Below are 18490 nucleotides of genomic sequence, written 5' to 3'. Positions count from 1 at the left end.
AGGAGCCATCAGCGTTTTCATAGGTATGTTCAGAAGTAGAGGTCCTTTAGGGATGGCCTATGTAGAGGTTAGCGTCCTTGACCATGGCGCATTCACGGGCCGCCAAAAGTCGAGTGCACAGGTTCGAATCCAGGCAGCAATAGTCGGACCACAGTCAACCCAGCTTTTCATCCACCGTATATATATATATATATATATATATATATATATATATATATATATATATATATATATATATATATATATATATATATATATATATATATATATTTACTATACTTTGTTGCTGTATCCCGCGTTAGCGAGGTAGCGCAAGGAAACAGACGAAAGAAAGGCCCAACCCACCCGAATACACATGTATATGCACACACGTCCACACACGCACATATACATACCTATACATACCAACTACACTTTTTTTATTACCATACATCTCTGTTACCCTTTCATTACTTACTCGATCAAACCACCTCACACCACATATTGTCCTCAAACATCTCATTTCCAGCACATCCACCATCCTCCGCACAACTCTATCTTTAGCCCACGCCTCGCAACCATACAGAATTGTTGGAACCACTATTCCTTCAAACATACCCATTTTTCCTTTCCAAGATACGTTCTCGACTTCAATGCATTTTTCAACGCCCCCTCCCCAACCTCTGACTCACTTCCGCTTCCATGGTTCTATCCGCTGCCAAATCCACTCCCAGATATCTAAAACACTTCACTTCCTCCAGTTTTCCTCCATTCAAACTTACTTCCTAATTGACTTGTCCCTCGACCCTACTGTACCTAATAACCTTGCTCTTATTCACATTTGCATTCAACTTTCTTCTTTCACACACTTTAGCAAACTTAGTCACTAACTTCTGCAGTTTCTCACATGAATCAGCCACCAGCGCAGTATCATCAGCGAACAACAACTGACTCACTTCCCAAGCTCTCTCATCCACAATATAATGCATACTTGCCCCTCTTTCCAAAACTCTTGCATTCACCTCCTTAACAACTCCATCCATAAACAAGTTAAACAACCATGGAGACATCACACACCCCTGCCGCAAACCTACATTCACTGAGAACCAATCACTTTCCTCTCTTCCTCCTTACATCCTCGATAAAAAACTTTTCACTGCTTCTAACAACTTGCCTCCCACACCATATTCATATATATATATACATATATATATATATATATATATATATATATATATATATATATATATATATATATATATATATATATATATATATATAAACACACACACACACACACACACACACACACACACACACACACATGAACAGAGAGAGAGAGAGAGAGATTGCTGCAAGACGTATATGTTGATGCCATTAACGAGAACACCTTCGTCTCTGTGACAGGGGTGGGCCACGCGGACGACCTCCAGTACCTGTTCGGTGGAGATGGCGTAGGACTAGACCCTATGGAGGACCCAGCTGACCTCTTCATGAGGCACATTATACTGACACTGTGGGTCAACTTTGCTGCCACTGGGTAAGGTGAAATCAAATCAAGTGTGATTACACTTCAAACGTCCCACTTTATATAATGGTTAAGTTTAGGAAGCGGAGTAGGGAGGGAACCGTATGATTAATACGGTTTTATTATGATTGTCAGTCATTCTTGGACAATATTATTAGAAATGCCAGGCATCATATGGAGGCGGAGTTTGCTATAGGCCACCTCAACCCAGACGTGAGATGCGGTTATTCTTACGTTTATTTGAGAAGTGGCCAAAGTCACATGTAGGTTCTCTATTGTCTCATTATTCACTCATAATAACAGTACATCTTCCCAGGTCAGGGTGCGTGTTCTTCCCAGGTCAGGGTGCGTGTTCTTCTCAGGTCAGGGTGCGGGTTCTTCCCAGGTCAGGGTGCGTGTTCTTCTCATGTCAGGGTGCGGGTTCTTCCAGTTCAGGGCGCGTGTTCTTCCCAGGTCAGGGTGCGGGGTCTTCCCACGTCAGGTTACATGTTTTACCCAGGTCAGGGTGTGGGTTCTTCCCAGGTCAGGGCGCGTGTTCTTCTCAGGTCAGGGTGTGGGTTCTTCCCAGGTCAGGGCGCGTGTTCTTCCCAGGTCAGGGTGCGGGGTCTTCCCAGGTCAGGGTACAGGTTCTTCCCAGGTCAGGATGCAGGTTCTTCCCAGGTGAAGGTGCAGGTTCTTCCCAGGTCAGGATGCATGTTCTCTCCAGGTCAGGATGCATGTTCTTCCCATGTCAGGGTACATGTTCTTCCCAGGTCAGGGGCAGGTTCTTCCCAGGTCAGGGTGCGTGTTCTATTTAGGTCAGTGTGCATGTTCTTTGCAGATCAGGATGCGGGTTCTTCCCAGTTCAGGGTGAGGGTTCGTCCCTGGTCAGGGTGCATGTTCTCAGGTCAGGGTGCAGGTTCTTCCTAGGTCAGGGTGTAGGGCCTTTCCAGGTCAGGGTGCGGGTTCTTCCAGGTCAGGATGCGGGTTCTTCCCAGGTCAGGGTGCGTGTTCTTCCCAGGTCAGGGTGTGGGATCTTCCCAGGTCAGGATGCATGTTCTTCCCAGGTCAGGATGCATGTTCTTCCCATGTCAGGGTACATGTTCTTCCCAGGTCAGGGGCAGGTTCTTCCCAGGGCAGGATGCGGGTTCTTCCCAGGTCAGGGTGTGGGTTCTTCCCAGGTCAGGGTGCGTGTTCTTCCCAGGGCAGGATGCGGGTTCTTCCCAGGTCAGGGTGTGGGTTCTTCCCAGGTCAGGGTGTGGGTTCTTCCCAGGTCAGGATGCGGGTTCTTCCCAGGTCAGGATGCATGTTCTTCCCATGTCAGGGTACATGTTCTTCCCAGGTCAGGGGCAGGTTCTTCCCAGGTCAGGGTGTGGGTTCTTCCCAGGTCAGGATGCGGGTTCTTCCCAGGTCAGGGTGTGGGTTCTTCCCAGGTCAGGGTGCGTGTTCTTCCCAGGTCAGGATGCGGGTTCTTCCCAGGTCAGGATGTGGGTTCTTCCCAGGTCAGGGTGTTGGGTTCCTTCCCAGGTCAGGGTGCGTGTTCTTCCCAGGTCAGGATGCGGGTTCTTCCCAGGTCAGGATGCGGGTTCTTCCCAGGTCAGGGTGTGGGTTCTTTCCCAGGTCAGGATGCGGGTTCTTCCCAGGGTCAGGGTGTGGTTCTTCCCAGGTTCAGGGTGTGGTTCCTTCCCAGGTCAGGATGCGGGTTCTTCCCAGGGTCCAGGATGCGGGGTCCTTCCCCAGGTCAAGTGTGTGGGTTCTTCCCAGGTCAGGGTGTGGGTTCTTCCCAGGTCAGGGTGTGGGTTCTTCCCAGGTCAGGATGCGGGTTCTTCCCAGGTCAGGGTGAGGGTTCTTCCCAGGTCAGGGTGTGGGTTCTTCCCAGGTCAGGGTGTGGGTTCTTCCCAGGTCAGGGTGTGGGTTCTTCCCAGGTCAGGGTGTGGGTTCTTCCCAGGTCAGGATGCGGGTTCTTCCCAGGTCAGGATGCGGGTTCTTCCCAGGTCAGGATGCGGGGTCTTCCCAGGTCAGGGTGTGGGTTCTTCCCAGGTCAGGATGCGGGGTCTTCCCAGGTCAGGGTGTGGGTTCTTCCCAGGTCAGGGTGTGGGTTCTTCCCAGGTCAGGATGCGGGTTCTTCCCAGGTCAGGGTGAGGGTTCTTCCCAGGTCAGGATGCGGGTTCTTCCCAGGTCAGGGTGTGGGTTCTTCCCAGGTCAGGATGCGGGGTCTTCCCAGGTCAGGGTGTGGGTTCTTCCCAGGTCAGGGTGTGGGTTCTTACCAGGTCAGGATGCGGGTTCTTCCCAGGTCAGGGTGAGGGTTCTTCCCAGGTCAGGGTGTGGGTTCTTCCCAGGTCAGGGTGTGGGTTCTTCCCAGGTCAGGGTGTGGGTTCTTCCCAGGTCAGGGTGTGGGTTCTTCCCAGGTCAGGGTGTGGGTTCTTCCCAGGTCAGGGTGAGGATTCTCATAAAACCTTTCCGTTTCTATGGATTAACCAACATTTGGGAGGGGAAAATACGTGACCAAAGTAGAGTAGGAGCGGGACTCACGAGAGATGGTGAGTCGCCTGAGGCTTGGTCAGGAATGCAAGTTGAAAATAAGAAGAGAAATTGAATGCAAGACCCGTGTCTTCCCTCCCTCACGGCGCAGTGTATCCTGGACGTACCTACTGTGTTCATCTCATTACTTCCGAGGTTGTTATCAATTTGTCCCAAACACAAATTCTAATAAAGACAAACTAAATTCGAATCATGGTTTTGACGGAAGTTTGCAATTCTTTATTATATATTTCTTAGCCTTTTTTGGCGCAGAACTCCGCCAAGATCAGATATGGGTGTCTCATTAGTGCATTATCTAAGGCAGGAAAGATGTTCTTACTAATATGAACTGTGCTCGGCAGGAATCCGACACCTGACGGTTCCCTGGGCTTCAGATGGTGGCCAACGTCGCAGTCCCACCCGTGGTACTTGGCCCTCACCACCTCCCCAGTCATGAAGGACAACGCCCTCATCCAGGTGAGTGCCACCACAGGTACCTTCGACAGGTGAGTGTCATCAGTGGTACTTGCTCATGTCCAGCGCCTCGAACATGACGGCACCACCGTCCACATAAGTCCCCTAAGTGATAGCACACCGGTCCAGACGAATCCTGTCCATGGTGGCGGGCTACGGCATGACCAAGTGAGGTACATCACTCCTCTCTGTCAACCTTCCCGGCCAAAACAGGGTTCAGGTAACACACAGTGAAGGCAGACGTCAGAGAACAAAGCTTGATACAGTAGCTGTACTACTGAAATGAATATGTTCAGATTCCTTACTGGAAAGGGCTGTATTCAAAGGACCTGCTATAGAATAGTCACGAATTTGCCTCAGATTTTTCATTCTGTCAGTTTTCTAGATGATAAGGTTATTCACCCGTCGACCATGAAAACAGATAAGAGTATATCTGTCAGTTAACGATATTATGTTTGGAATCATCAAACCAGAGTTCAAAATATTCCCAGCATATTTCAGTCTTCAGAGTAGAGGTTCACGTCCGTCGTTTAGATGTTACCGTACTCAGCTTACTTCTAGTTACACTGTGAGTAAAACCCACCGACCGTTTGTCAGGACATATCATCGTCCATAAACGGAAAGGAAGTCCAGGCTCGTCTAGCCCCTTAAGGAATCCATCATGTTCCTGTTTTTGACTGGAGTACAACTTCTAAGCTGCCGAAGCCCACAAAAGTATTTCTGGGGTTGTATAATTTAGTCATAAATCTGGTATTTCTAACCATTTTCAATAAGCGGAAATCTATGAGTAAGAGAGTTAGCTTGAACCCTCCTCTGTATACCGAAGTCAATGATGCTACCTACCGTCACTAATACAATATTGATAACCAAATTTCCAGACACCACGAGGTCCAAACTGCCATGTGTATGGCAAGTAAAGTCAAATTCATTCGGTGATTTCCCTGGAATTATGTATGGTAGCTCACAGAGTGGGAGGTGGACGCCACATAACTGAGTATTTCATTTGTTACGAAAATACATTTAAAATCTAAACCACCACATAACTAAGTGTAGTTCTACTGGGCATCATTCTTTGATTATACAACACCGAGAGCCCTTCCATTGTGCTCCTTCAAACATACCCATCTTTACTCTCCGAAATAACGTTCTCGCCTTCCACACATTCTTCAATGCTTCCAGAGCCTTCGCCCCCTCCCCCACCCTGTGACTTACTGCCGCTTCCATGGTTCCATCCACTGCTAAATCCACTCCCAGATATCTAAAACACTTCACTTCCTCCAGATTTTCTCCATTCAAACTTATCTCCTAGTTTATTTGTTCCTCAACCCTACTGAACCTAATAACCTTGCTCTTATTCACATTTACTCTCAACTTTCATCTTTCACACACTTTACCAAACTCAGTCACCAACTTCTGCAGTTTCTCACCCGAATCAGCCACCACAGCTGTATCATCAGCGAACAACAACTGACACTTCCCAAGCCCTTTCATCCCCAACAGGCTGCATACTTACCTCTCTCTCTAAAACTCTTGCATTCACCTCCCTAACCACCCCATCCATATAGAAATTAAACAACCATAGAGACATCAGGCACCCCTGCCGCAAACCGACATTCACTGGGAACTAATCACTTTTCTCTCTTCCTACTCGTACACATGCCTTACACCATTGGTAAAAACTTTCACTGCTTCTAGCAACTTGCCTCCCTCACTATATACGCTTAATACCTTCCACAAGGCATCTCTATCAACCTTATCATATGCCTTATCCAAATCCATAAATGCTACATACAGTTATTTCTCACATACATTCTTCAAAGCAAAGATCTGATCCACACATCCTCTACCACTTCTGAAAGCACATTGCTTTTGCCCAATCTGATGCTCTGTACATGTCTTTAACCCTCTCAATCAATACCCTATATATAATTTCCCATGAATACTCGGCAAGCTTATACCTCTGTAATTTGAACACTCACCTTTATCCCCTTTACATTTGTACAATGGCACTATGCATGCATTCCAACAATCCTTAGGCACTTCACCATGAACCATACGTACGCGGAATATCCTTACCAAAAGATCAACAATCACCCCTTTTCTTGATAAAGTCCACTGCAATACCAACCAAGCAAGTCGCCTTGCCGGTTCTCATCTTCCATAAAGCTTTCACCACCTTATATACATATATATATATACATATATATATATATATATATATATATATATATATATATATATATATATATATATATATATATATATATATGTATATATATATATATGTATATATATATATATATGTATATTATTTTTTTTTTTTTTTGCTTTGTCGCTGTCTCCCGCGATTGCGAGGTAGCGCAAGGAAACAGACGAAAGAAATGGCCAAACCCACCCCCATACACATGTATATACATACACGTCCATACACGCAAATATACATACCTACACAGCTTTCCATGGGTTACCCCAGACGCTTCACATGCCCTGATTCAATCCACTGACAGCACGTCAACCCCGGTATACCACTTCGATCCAATTCACTCTATTCCTTGCCCTCCTTTCACCCTCCCGCATGTTCAGGCCCCGATCACACAAAATCTTTTTCACTCCATCTTTTCACCTCCAATTTGGTCTCCCACTTCTCCTCGTTCCCTCCACCTCCGACACATATATCCTCTTGGTCAATCTTTCCTCACTCATTCTCTCCATGTGCCCAAACCATTTCAAAACACCCTCTTCTGCTCTCTCAACCACGCTCTTTTTATTTCCACACATCTCTCTTACCCTTACGTTACTTACTCGATCAAACCACCTCACACCACACATTGTCCTCAAACATCTCATTTCCAGCACATCCATCCTCCTGCGCACAACTCTATCCATAGCCCACGCCTCGCAACCATACAACATTGTTGGAACCACTATTCCTTCAAACATACCCATTTTTGCTTTCCGAGATAATGTTCTCGACTTCCACACATTCTTCAAGGCTCCCAGGATTTTCGCCCCCTCCCTCACCCTATGATCCACTTCCGCTTCCATGGTTCCATCCGCTGCCAGATCCACTCCCAGATATCTAAAACACTTTACTTCCTCCAGTTTTTCTCCATTCAAACTTACCTCCCAATTGACTTGACCCTCAACCCTACTGTACCTAATAACCTTGCTCTTATTCACATTTACTCTAACTTTCTTCTTTCACACACTTTACCAAACTCAGTCACCAGCTTCTGCAGTTTCTCACATGAATCAGCCACCAGCGCTGTATCATCAGCGAACAACAACTGACTCACTTCCCAAGCTCTCTCATCCCCAACAGACTTCATACTTGTCCCTCTTTCCAAAACTCTTGCATTCACCTTCCTAACAACCCCATCCATAAACAAATTAAGCAACCATGGAGACATCACACACCCCTGCCGCAAACCTACATTCACTGAGAACCAATCACTTTCCTCTCTTCCTACACGTACACATGCCTTACATCCTCGATAAAAACTTTTCACTGCTTCTAACAACTTGCCTCCCACTCCATATATTCTTAATACCTTCCACAGAGCATCTCTATCAACTCTATCATATGCCTTCTCCAGATCCATAAATGCTACATACAAATCCATTTGCTTTTCTAAGTATTTCTCACATACATTCTTCAAAGCAAACACCTGATCCACACATCCTCTACCACTTCTGAAACCACACTGCTGTTCCCCAGTCTGATGCTCTGTACATGCCTTCACCCTCTCAATCAATACCCTCCCATATAATTTACCAGGAATACTCAACAAACTTATACCTCTGTAATTTGAGCCCTCACTCTTATCCCCTTTGCCTTTGTACAATGGCACTATGCACGCATTCCGCCAATCCTCAGGCACCTCACCATGAGTCATACATAAATCAAATAACCTTACCAACCAGTCAATAATACAGTCACCCCCTTTTTTAATAAATTCCACTGCAATACCATCCAAACCTGCTGCCTTGCCGGCTTTCATCTTCCGCAAAGCTTTTACTACCTCTTCTCTGTTTACCAAATCATTTTCCCTAACCCTCTCACTTTGCACACCACCTCGACCAAAACACCCTATATCTGCCACTCTATCATCAAACACATTCAACAAACCTTCAAAATACTCACTCCATCTCCTTTTCACATCACCACTACTTGTTATCACCTACCCATTTGCGCCCTTCACTGACGTTCCCATTTTCCCATTCTCTTTTTTATACATCTCCCACTCAATTTCATTTTTTCCCTGCAAAAATCGTCCAAATTCCTCTCTCTTCTCTTTCACTAATAATCTTACTTCTTCATCCCACCACTCACTACCCTTTCTAATCAACCCACCTCCCACTCTTCTTATGCCACAAGCATCTTTTGCGTAATCCATCACTGATTCCCTAAATACATCCCATTCCTCCCCCACTCCCCTTACTTCCATTGTTCTCACCTTTTACTATTCTGTACTCAGTGTCTCCTGGTACTTCCTCACACAAGTTTCCTTCCCAAGCTCACTTACTCTCACCACCCTCTTCACCCCAACATTCACTCTTCTTTTCTGAAAACCCATACAAATCTTCACCTTAGCCTCCACAAGATAATGATCAGACATCCCTCTAGTTGCACCTGTCAGCACATATATTTATATATATATATATATATATATATATATATATATATATATATATATATATATATATATATATATATATATATATATATCACATGCCCTGGTTCAATCCATTGAACCATTGCAACCATACAACATTGTTCGAACCACTATTCCTTCAAACATACTGTCTCCCGCGTTAGCGAGGTAGCGCAAGGAAACAGACGAAAGAATGGCCCAACCCCCCCACATACACATGTATATACATACACGTCCACAAATGCAAATATACATACCTATACATCTCAGTGTACACATATATATACACACACAGACATATACATATATACACATGTACCTAATTCATACTGTCTGCCTTTATTTGTTCCCATCGCCACCCCGCCACACATGGAATAATAACCCCCTCCCTCCTCATGTGTGCGAGGTAGCGCTAGGAAAAGACGCCAAAGGCCCCATTCGTTCACACTCAGTCTCTAGCAGTCATGTAATAATACACCGAAACCACAGCTCCCTTTCCACATCCAGGGTCCACACAACTTTCCATGGTTTACCCCAGACGCTTCACATGCCCTGGTTCCATCCATTGACAGCACGTCGACCCCGGTATACCACATCGTTCCAATTCACTCTATTCCTTGCACGCCTTTCACCCTCCTGCATGTTCAGGCCCCGATCACTCAAAATCTTTTTCACTCCATCTTTCCACCTAAAATTTGGTTTCCCACTTCTCCTCGTTCCCTCCACCTCTGACACATATATCCTCTTTATCAATCTTTCCTCACTCATTCTCTCCATGTGACCAAACCATTTCAAAACACCCTCTTCTGCTCTCTCAACCACACTCTTTTTATTTCCACACATCTCTCTTACCCTATTATTACTTACTCGATCAAACCACCTCACACCACATATTGTCCTCAAACCTCTCATTTCCAGCACATCCACCCTCCTGCGCACAACTCTATCCATAGCCCACGCCTCGCAATAATACAACATTGTTGGAACCACTATTCCTTCAAACATACCCATTTTTGCTTTCCGAGATAATGTTCTCGACTTCCAAACATTCTTCAGTGCTCCCAGAATTCTCGCCCCCTCCCCTACCCTATGATTCACTTCAGCTTCCATGGTTCCATCCGCTGCCAGATCCACTCCCAGATATCTAAAACGCTTTACTTCCTCCAGTTTTTCTCCATTCAAACTTACCTCCCAGTTGACTTGACCCTCAACCCTACTGTTCCTAATAACCTTGCTCTAATTCACATTTACTCTTAACTTTCTTCTTTCACACACTTTACCAAACTCAGTCACCAGCTTCGGCAGTTTCTTATATGAATCAGCGACCAGCGCTGTATCATCAGCGAACAACATCTGACTCACTTCCCAAGCTCTCTCATCCACAACAGACTTCATACTTGCCCCTCTTTCCAAAACTCTTGCATTCACCTCCCTAACAACCCCATCCATAAACAAATTAAACAACCATGGAGACATCACACACCCCTGCCGCAAACCTACATTCACTGAGAACCAATCACTTTCCTCTCTTCCTACACGTACACATGCCTTACATCCTCGATAAAAACTTTTCACTGCTTCTAACAACTTGCCTCCCACACCATGTATTCTTAATACCTTCCACAGAGCATCTCTATCAACTCTATCATATGCCTTCTCCAGATCCATAAATGCTACATACAAATCCATTTGTTTTTCTAAGTATTTCTCACATACATTCTTCAAAGGAAAAACCTGATCCACACATCCTCTACCACTTTTGAAACCACACTGCTCTTCCCCAATCTGATGCTCTGTACATGCCTTCACCCTCTCAATCAATACCCTCCCATATAATTTACCAGGAATACTCAACAAACTTATACCTCTGTAATTTGAGCACTTACTCTTATCCCCTTTGCCTTTGTACAATGGCACTGTGCAAGCATTCCGCCAATCCTCAGGTACCTCACCATGAATCATACATACATTGAATAACCTTACCAACCAGTCAACAATACAGTCACCCCCTTTCTTAGTAAATTCCACTGCAATTCCATCCAAACCTGCTGCCTTGCCGGCTTTCATCTTCCGTAAAGCTTTTACTACCTCTTCTCTATTTACCAAATCATTTTCCCTAACCCTCTCACTTTGCACACCACCTCGACCAAAACACCCTATATCTGCCACTCTATCATCAAACACATTCAATAAACCTTCAAAATGCTCACTCCATCTCCTTCTCACATCACCACTACTTGTTATCACCTCCCCATTAGCCCCCTTATACTGAAGTTCCCATTTGCTCCCTTGTCTTACGCACTTTTTTTTACCTCCTTGCAAAACATCTTTTTATTCTCCCTGAAATTTAATGATAATCTCTCACCCCAACTCTCATTTGCCCTCTTTTTCACCTCTTGCACCTTTCTCTTGACCTCCTGCCTCTTTCTTTTATACCTCTCCCACTCATTTGCATTTTTTCCCTGTAAAAATCGTCCAAATGCCTCTCCCTTCTCTTTCACTAATAATCTTACTTCTTCATCCCACCACTCACTACCTTTTCTAATCAACCCACCTCCCACGCTTCTCATGCCACAAGCATCTTTTGCGCAAGCCATTACTGCTTCCCTAAAAACATTCCATTCCTCCCCCACTCCCCTTACCTCCTTTGTTCTCACCTTTTTCCATTCTGTACTCAGTCTCTCCTGGTACTTCCTCACACAAGTCTCCTTCTCAAGCTCACTTACTCTCACCACTCTCTTCACCCCAACATTCTCTCTTCTTTTCTGAAAACCCCTACAAATCTTCACCTTCGCCTCCACAAGATAATAATCAGACATCCCTCCAGTTGCACCTCTCAGCACCTTAACATCCAAAAGTCTCTCTTTCGTGCGTCTATCAATTAACACGTAATCCAATAACGCTCTCTGGCCATCTCTCCTACTTACATACGTATACTTATGTATATCTCGCTTTTTAAACCAGGTATTCCCAATCACCAGTCTTTTTTCAGCACATAAATCTACAAGCTCTTTACCATATCCATTTACAACACTGAACACTCCATGTGTACCAATTATTCCCTCAACTGCCACATTACTCACCTTTGCATTCAAATCACCCATCACTATAACCCGGTCTTGTGCATCAAAACTGCTAACACACTCATTTAGCTGCTCCCAAAACACTTGCCTCTCATGATCTTTCTTCTCATGCCCAGGTGCATATGCACCAATAATCACCCATCTCTCTTCATCAACTTTCAGTTTTACCCATATATATATATATATATATATATATATATATATATATATATATATATATATATATATATATATATATATATATATATATATATATATTTTTTTTTTTTTTTTTTTTTTTTTTTTATACTTTGTCGCTGTCTCCCGCGTTTGCGAGGTAGCGCAAGGAAACAGACGAAAGAAATGGCCCAACCCCCCCCCCCCCATACACATGTACATACGTCCACACACGCAAATATACATACCTACACAGCTTTCCATGGTTTACCCCAGACGCTTCACATGCCTTGATTCAATCCACTGACAGCACGTCAACCCCTGTATACCACATCGCTCCAATTCACTCTATTCCTTGCCCTCCTTTCACCCTCCTGCATGTTCAGGCCCCGATCACACAAAATCTTTTTCACTCCATCTTTCCACCTCCAATTTGGTCTCCCTCTTCTCCTCGTTCCCTCCACCTCCGACACATATATCCTCTTGGTCAATCTTTCCTCACTCATTCTCTCCATGTGCCCAAACCATTTCAAAACACCCTCTTCTGCTCTCTCAACCACGCTCTTTTTATTTCCACACATCTCTCTTACCCTTACGTTACTCACTCGATCAAACCACCTCACACCACACATTGTCCTCAAACATCTCATTTCCAGCACATCCATCCTCCTGCGCACATCTCTATCCATAGCCCACGCCTCGCAACCATACAACATTGTTGGAACCACTATTCCTTCAAACATACCCATTTTTGCTTTCCGAGATAATGTTCTCGACTTCCACACATTTTTCAAGGCTCCCAAAATTTTCGCCCCCTCCCCCACCCTATGATCCACTTCCGCTTCCATGGTTCCATCCGCTGACAGATCCACTCCCAGATATCTAAAACACTTCACTTCCTCCAGTTTTTCTCCATTCAAACTCACCTCCCAATTGACTTGACCCTCACCCCTACTGTACCTAATAACCTTGCTCTTATTCACATTTACTCTTAACTTTCTTCTTCCACACACTTTACCAAACTCAGTCACCAGCTTCTGCAGTTTCTCACATGAATCAGCCACCAGCGCTGTATCATCAGCGAACAACAACTGACTCACTTCCCAAGCTCTCTCATCCCCAACAGACTTCATACTTGCCCCTCTTTCCAGGACTCTTGCATTTACCTCCCTAACAACCCCATCCATAAACAAATTAAACAACCATGGAGACATCACACACCCCTGCCGCAAACCTACATTCACTGAGAACCAATCACTTTCCTCTCTTCCTACACGTACACATGCCTTACATCCTCGATAAAAACTTTTCACTGCTTCTAACAACTTTCCTCCCACACCATATATTCTTGATACCTTCCACAGAGCATCTCTATCAACTCTATCATATGCCTTCTCCAGATCCATAAATGCTACATACAAATCCATTTGCTTTTCTAAGTATTTCTCACATACATTCTTCAAAGCAAACACCTGATCCACACATCCTCTACCACTTCTGAAACCGCACTGCTCTTCCCCAATCTGATGCTCTGTACATGCCTTCACCCTCTCAGTCAATACCCTCCCATATAATTTACCAGGAATACTCAACAAACTTATACCTCTGTAATTTGAGCACTCACTCTTATCCCCTTTGCCTTTGTACAATGGCACTATGCACGCATTCCGCCAATCCTCAGGCACCTCACCATGAGTCATACATACATTAAATAACCTTACCAACCAGTCAACAATACAGTCACCCCCCTTTTTAATAAATTCCACTGCAATACCATCCAAACCTGCTGCCTTGCCGGCTTTCATCTTCCGCAAAGCTTTTACTACCTCTTCTCTGTTTACCAAATCATTTTCCCTATATATATATATATATATATATATATATATATGAAATAAGGTCAAGATTGTCTTGGTGAAATCGTTAAGAGTGCAAATAGCCTTAGGCCAGATATTCATTGTAATACAAGGACGTTCGTGTAGAAAGTTTCTTCAGTATCAGCTGTTGTACCTAAGATATGTTATACGTGAAACAGATGTTGCCTGCGAGAATTCTTTTCTCCACACGAAGTTCCCTGAGGTAGCACTTCGTGCCCATAAACCGAAGTGTCAGAAGTTCCCACTGGTAATATCCTTTTACAAATGAGCACCAGGTTTGTTCTGTTAGGTATTGCTGGTCACAAATGCTGGTTATACTTATCATGAATTTGTCCATTTGGGAAGAAAAAACAGTATAGGAGCAGGACGATGAAGTAATATATGACAGCGGGGAGATGAAGCCGAGGAGAACGACGTTAGTTGATGTAATCATCCAAGAAGCTACTGACGAAATGTGTTCAGTAAATGTAATGATAATCACCAAGGAACAATCTCCAAACAGATCTGGAGGATCAACCCTGACTCAGCGGGGTCTTAAAGCTAAGCCCAAGAGGAGGTCAGATTTTCACAAACTTTTCCAAAATCAGTTTGTCAAATCATACAAGGTATCGGGCGTCTTGAGCCAAGTTTCCCACGTGTAGTATAGGTTGACATACATGCAAAGCTGTCAAGACGTGGAACTACTGACGGTTTTATCCTTCATCGAAGTTCTCATGTGTCTGGATGAACTGTTGTGATGATTGGTATGGACATTTTCTTACCAATACTGACCATTACAATCGTTTCTGTAGGCAAGAAAAATCACGTTTCTTTATATGAAATCCTTAGGCATATCTTCTTAAAAGTATGGCATCATATGTATCTCATTCTGTCTTCAACTGTCATCAGCAAGTCACAGGGAAAGGGCTGGGTTCGATAGCTTGGTACTTCAAGCATGCTAACAGTTGCATGATAACATGTTTCATGTGAGCAGTTATATCATATCCACAGAGGTTTTATACTTCTTAGTGCTGTTCACACCCCTTGGATGGTTCATCCTCCACCTCTCTATTAACGTGAGTGGAATCAAAATCCTTACGTCTCATTAATTCTCCTGGCGTCGCCTCTCGTCAACCATACCTCTCTGTAGGTCGAAGATGACGCGGCTGTCTCTCATCTTAGCCACTGTTCTTGTAAGGTGTCCGCACGTCTCCTCCTCCTCAGGGTTTGGAGGTGAGACACTCGGCTGGCTGCTGTTGTCTTCAGTACCTGTGTTGAGATTGGTCACTCGAGGATTAACCATTGTGGTGCCACATTTTTCTCTCGAACAGCGAAACCTTGGAATTTTCTCTTTCCTTCATTGGATTTCCTTCTTCGTATAACCTTTCTGACTTTAAGAGTCAGGTCTACAAACACCTGCGGACACCAGGATTAATTTCTCCTTTCTGTTCCTCTCACCTTTATCCCTCCTCTCAGTTGGCCTCTGGGAGGAGCATTTTTTCGCCCGGGCCATGTCGGTCAAGGCAAAGAAAAAAGCGGACTACATATCCCTTGCCTCAGTAATAGGCTGTGTTGATTTGGTAATCTTTTCTTTTAGATGATAATGTTTCCTACTTGATCTCTTATAAACAATGATGTTTTCTACTTAATATTTCCTTATACACAATGATGTTTTCTACCTAATCTCTTCTTATAGACAACGATGTTTTCTACTTAATCTTTCCTTATAGACAGTGATGTTTTCTACCTAATCTTTCCTTATACACAATGATGTTTTCTGCTTAATCTTTCCTTATAGATAATGATGTTTTCTACCTAATCCTTCCTTATAGACAATGATGTTTTCCACCTAATCTTTCCTTACAGAAAATGATGTTTTCTACTTAATCTTTCCTTATACACAATGATGTTTTCTACTTAATCTTCTTTATAGACAATGATGTTCTACCAAGTTTAGTTTCTATTTATAAACGATGTTGTTTTCCACACTTCCATAGGAATTGGAGTTCTGGAAGAACTTGCCCACGAAGAAGAACTTGCTGTTGTATCCTGAAAACTTCCTGAAGAACGGAACGTGCCCAGCACCTGCACCCTGTAGTGATTGCTGCTGATAGAAACCAGTAAACACGTTGTCTGCCCACACACACACACACACACACACGCAACACACACACACACACACACACACACACACGCAACACACACACACACACACACACACACACACACACACACACACACACACACACACACACACACACACACGTTAGGCTCAAACGCTCTGTAACTGAGCTATGTAATGAGGAAAAGAAATTATATTCATCCATGTATTAAAGAACATTTGTATGAGATAATCAAAACAATCGTTTTCCGTTGATTATCTGATGTGTAGCTTCTTGCGTGTAGAAAGAAAATGTAAAGGTAACGTACAAGAGACCAGAAAATGAATCTTTGGATCTTATGACTGTACGCAGTTGCTTCTATAAACAAAAAAACAAACCAACTGTGTTTCTTTCTCCTGTGTTTCACACACAAGAGCCTGTATCTTGTTTACACTTCAATGACTTGGATGAGCATTCAGGAGCATTTTGGCCTTAGTTATAGACACAGGCCGAGGTAATGTTGGCATCATTATGAAAGACTAGTTCTAGTCTCATGAAGGTGGCTCTGAGGGGATTCAAGTGAACCACATTTAATCAAGACGATGACGTAAACTAGCTTCAGTGAGCACCGTCCTGCCTACAACTTCGTATGATCCTGGCATTATGTGGTCAGAAGATCCCTGAGAAGACCCACACTTAATGATGCCGTAGCTCAGTTCATTATACAATACTAGGATGATGTTCTCAGTTATAGCAGGTGGGTAATGATAAGCTTACCCTCAGGTCAATGAGGATGCAGAAACTTGCCGTGCTTGTTGCATATCTTTACTGATAACGGGAGATAAGACTTTCGTGGTGTCCAGGCTGACCGTAAGTTACGCTTGTGACTGTATCACGAGAGCATCATCCCAGTGGATACATTCAACTCTCATTTTACTTTCAAGCAGCTTATGCCACAGGATCGTCACACTCTGACCACCTCCACAGTAGCTGTACCAGTCATTGTACCAGCTGTCACATCTAGTGTTCCTAGACGGGTATATGAAGTAACACATCAGTAGAAGGAAAAATAACAGCGTCAAGTAACTTGCAGTGCAATTGCCCCATGAGGGTTATTATGTCCTTGCAAGTGGCTTGGTAAGGTCAGCTTCGTTATTGTATTCACAGATTGTGATGCTCTTCTTCAGAAGAGACGGTGCTAGAGGTGTTCCAACTGTTCTTACTTTGTGGTCAACCATATACACATGTCGTGGACTTTGATACCTCGAAAGCTCGTGAAATGCTGTGGCATGTCTCTCATTTCTAAAATCTTATCCTATGGATCTCCCTAATTTCTCTGCGTATCAGTCAGGTTTTCTTCTCAATCTGTTCAGGTGATGACTAGATTTACTTTTGATAGCACATCCATAGCTTTAACCCGAGTGAACCAGCTAACGCGGTTGTATAAAAACTTCATCACATATTCTTAAAGGATGAATCTCCCTGTGCCTTTATCCCATTGTGGATCTACGGTCGCCCAGATTTCTTTATGACAGGTGACTGGCTTGGCCAAAATCCTCGCCAGTTTGCAGTATGACGTAGCTGTTCTGTCAACCATTCTAATTCCTCATTACTCATTCTGTACTGAAGATTGTCGCTGATTCGTCTGATTTGTCTTTTTTAGAGAATTGATAAGAAGGCTTTGCTAAATACCATGTTTTCTTGAACGCAGTGTTTACAGTGAGGACGTCAACATACGGTCTACCACCATCATGCGTCCTGCCCGCACTACGCAAAAAGCGGACCACTTTTTTTATAAGGTTTGGCCCACTGGCCCATGGTTTTGACCCACTAATAATATTCTGTTTGCCCAGTAGTCACTAACAACAGCAGAATGTTAGACACGTCTTAAGTTCTGGATATCAGTAAAGTTGAATAGAAGCTATTCAGTCAAGTATTTAAGCTTCGCTAGATTACTGTACATCAAAAAGCTCGATATCTAATTTTTTTCAAAACATCTGCTATACTTGTTCGTGTTCTTATGTTGTTATGGTAGATTACATATATTTTGTTGTGATTTAACCTAAATATGCATAGTCACGTATGCCGTTTTTGATAATGACTCACTTCTAGAAATATATATTCATTTACTTATTATACTTTGTCGCTGTCTCCCAAGTTA

The 18490-nt window shown here is 43.8% G+C and overlaps 1 protein-coding gene across 4 annotated transcripts in view; it reads left to right on the top strand.

The window, feature by feature from the left end:
• Nucleotides 1-16726, top strand: part of LOC139761948 (venom carboxylesterase-6-like) — a 125350-nt gene extending 108624 nt beyond the window's left edge. For all 4 annotated transcript variants that reach the window (XM_071686657.1, XM_071686655.1, XM_071686656.1 and 1 more), the window contains exons 10-12: nt 1387-1519; nt 4369-4483; nt 16225-16726. In XM_071686657.1, coding sequence (XP_071542758.1) covers nt 1387-1519; nt 4369-4483; nt 16225-16338 — 362 coding nt within the window. In that variant the 3' untranslated portion in view covers nt 16339-16726. The remainder of the gene's footprint in view (nt 1-1386; nt 1520-4368; nt 4484-16224) is intronic.
• The last annotated feature ends 1764 nt before the right edge of the window (nt 16727-18490 follow it).

The sequence above is a fragment of the Panulirus ornatus genome, chromosome 42 (genome assembly GCF_036320965.1).
Source record: "Panulirus ornatus isolate Po-2019 chromosome 42, ASM3632096v1, whole genome shotgun sequence".
Lineage (NCBI taxonomy): Eukaryota > Metazoa > Arthropoda > Malacostraca > Decapoda > Palinuridae > Panulirus > Panulirus ornatus.
This window is presented reverse-complemented; position numbering and strand designations above follow the sequence as displayed.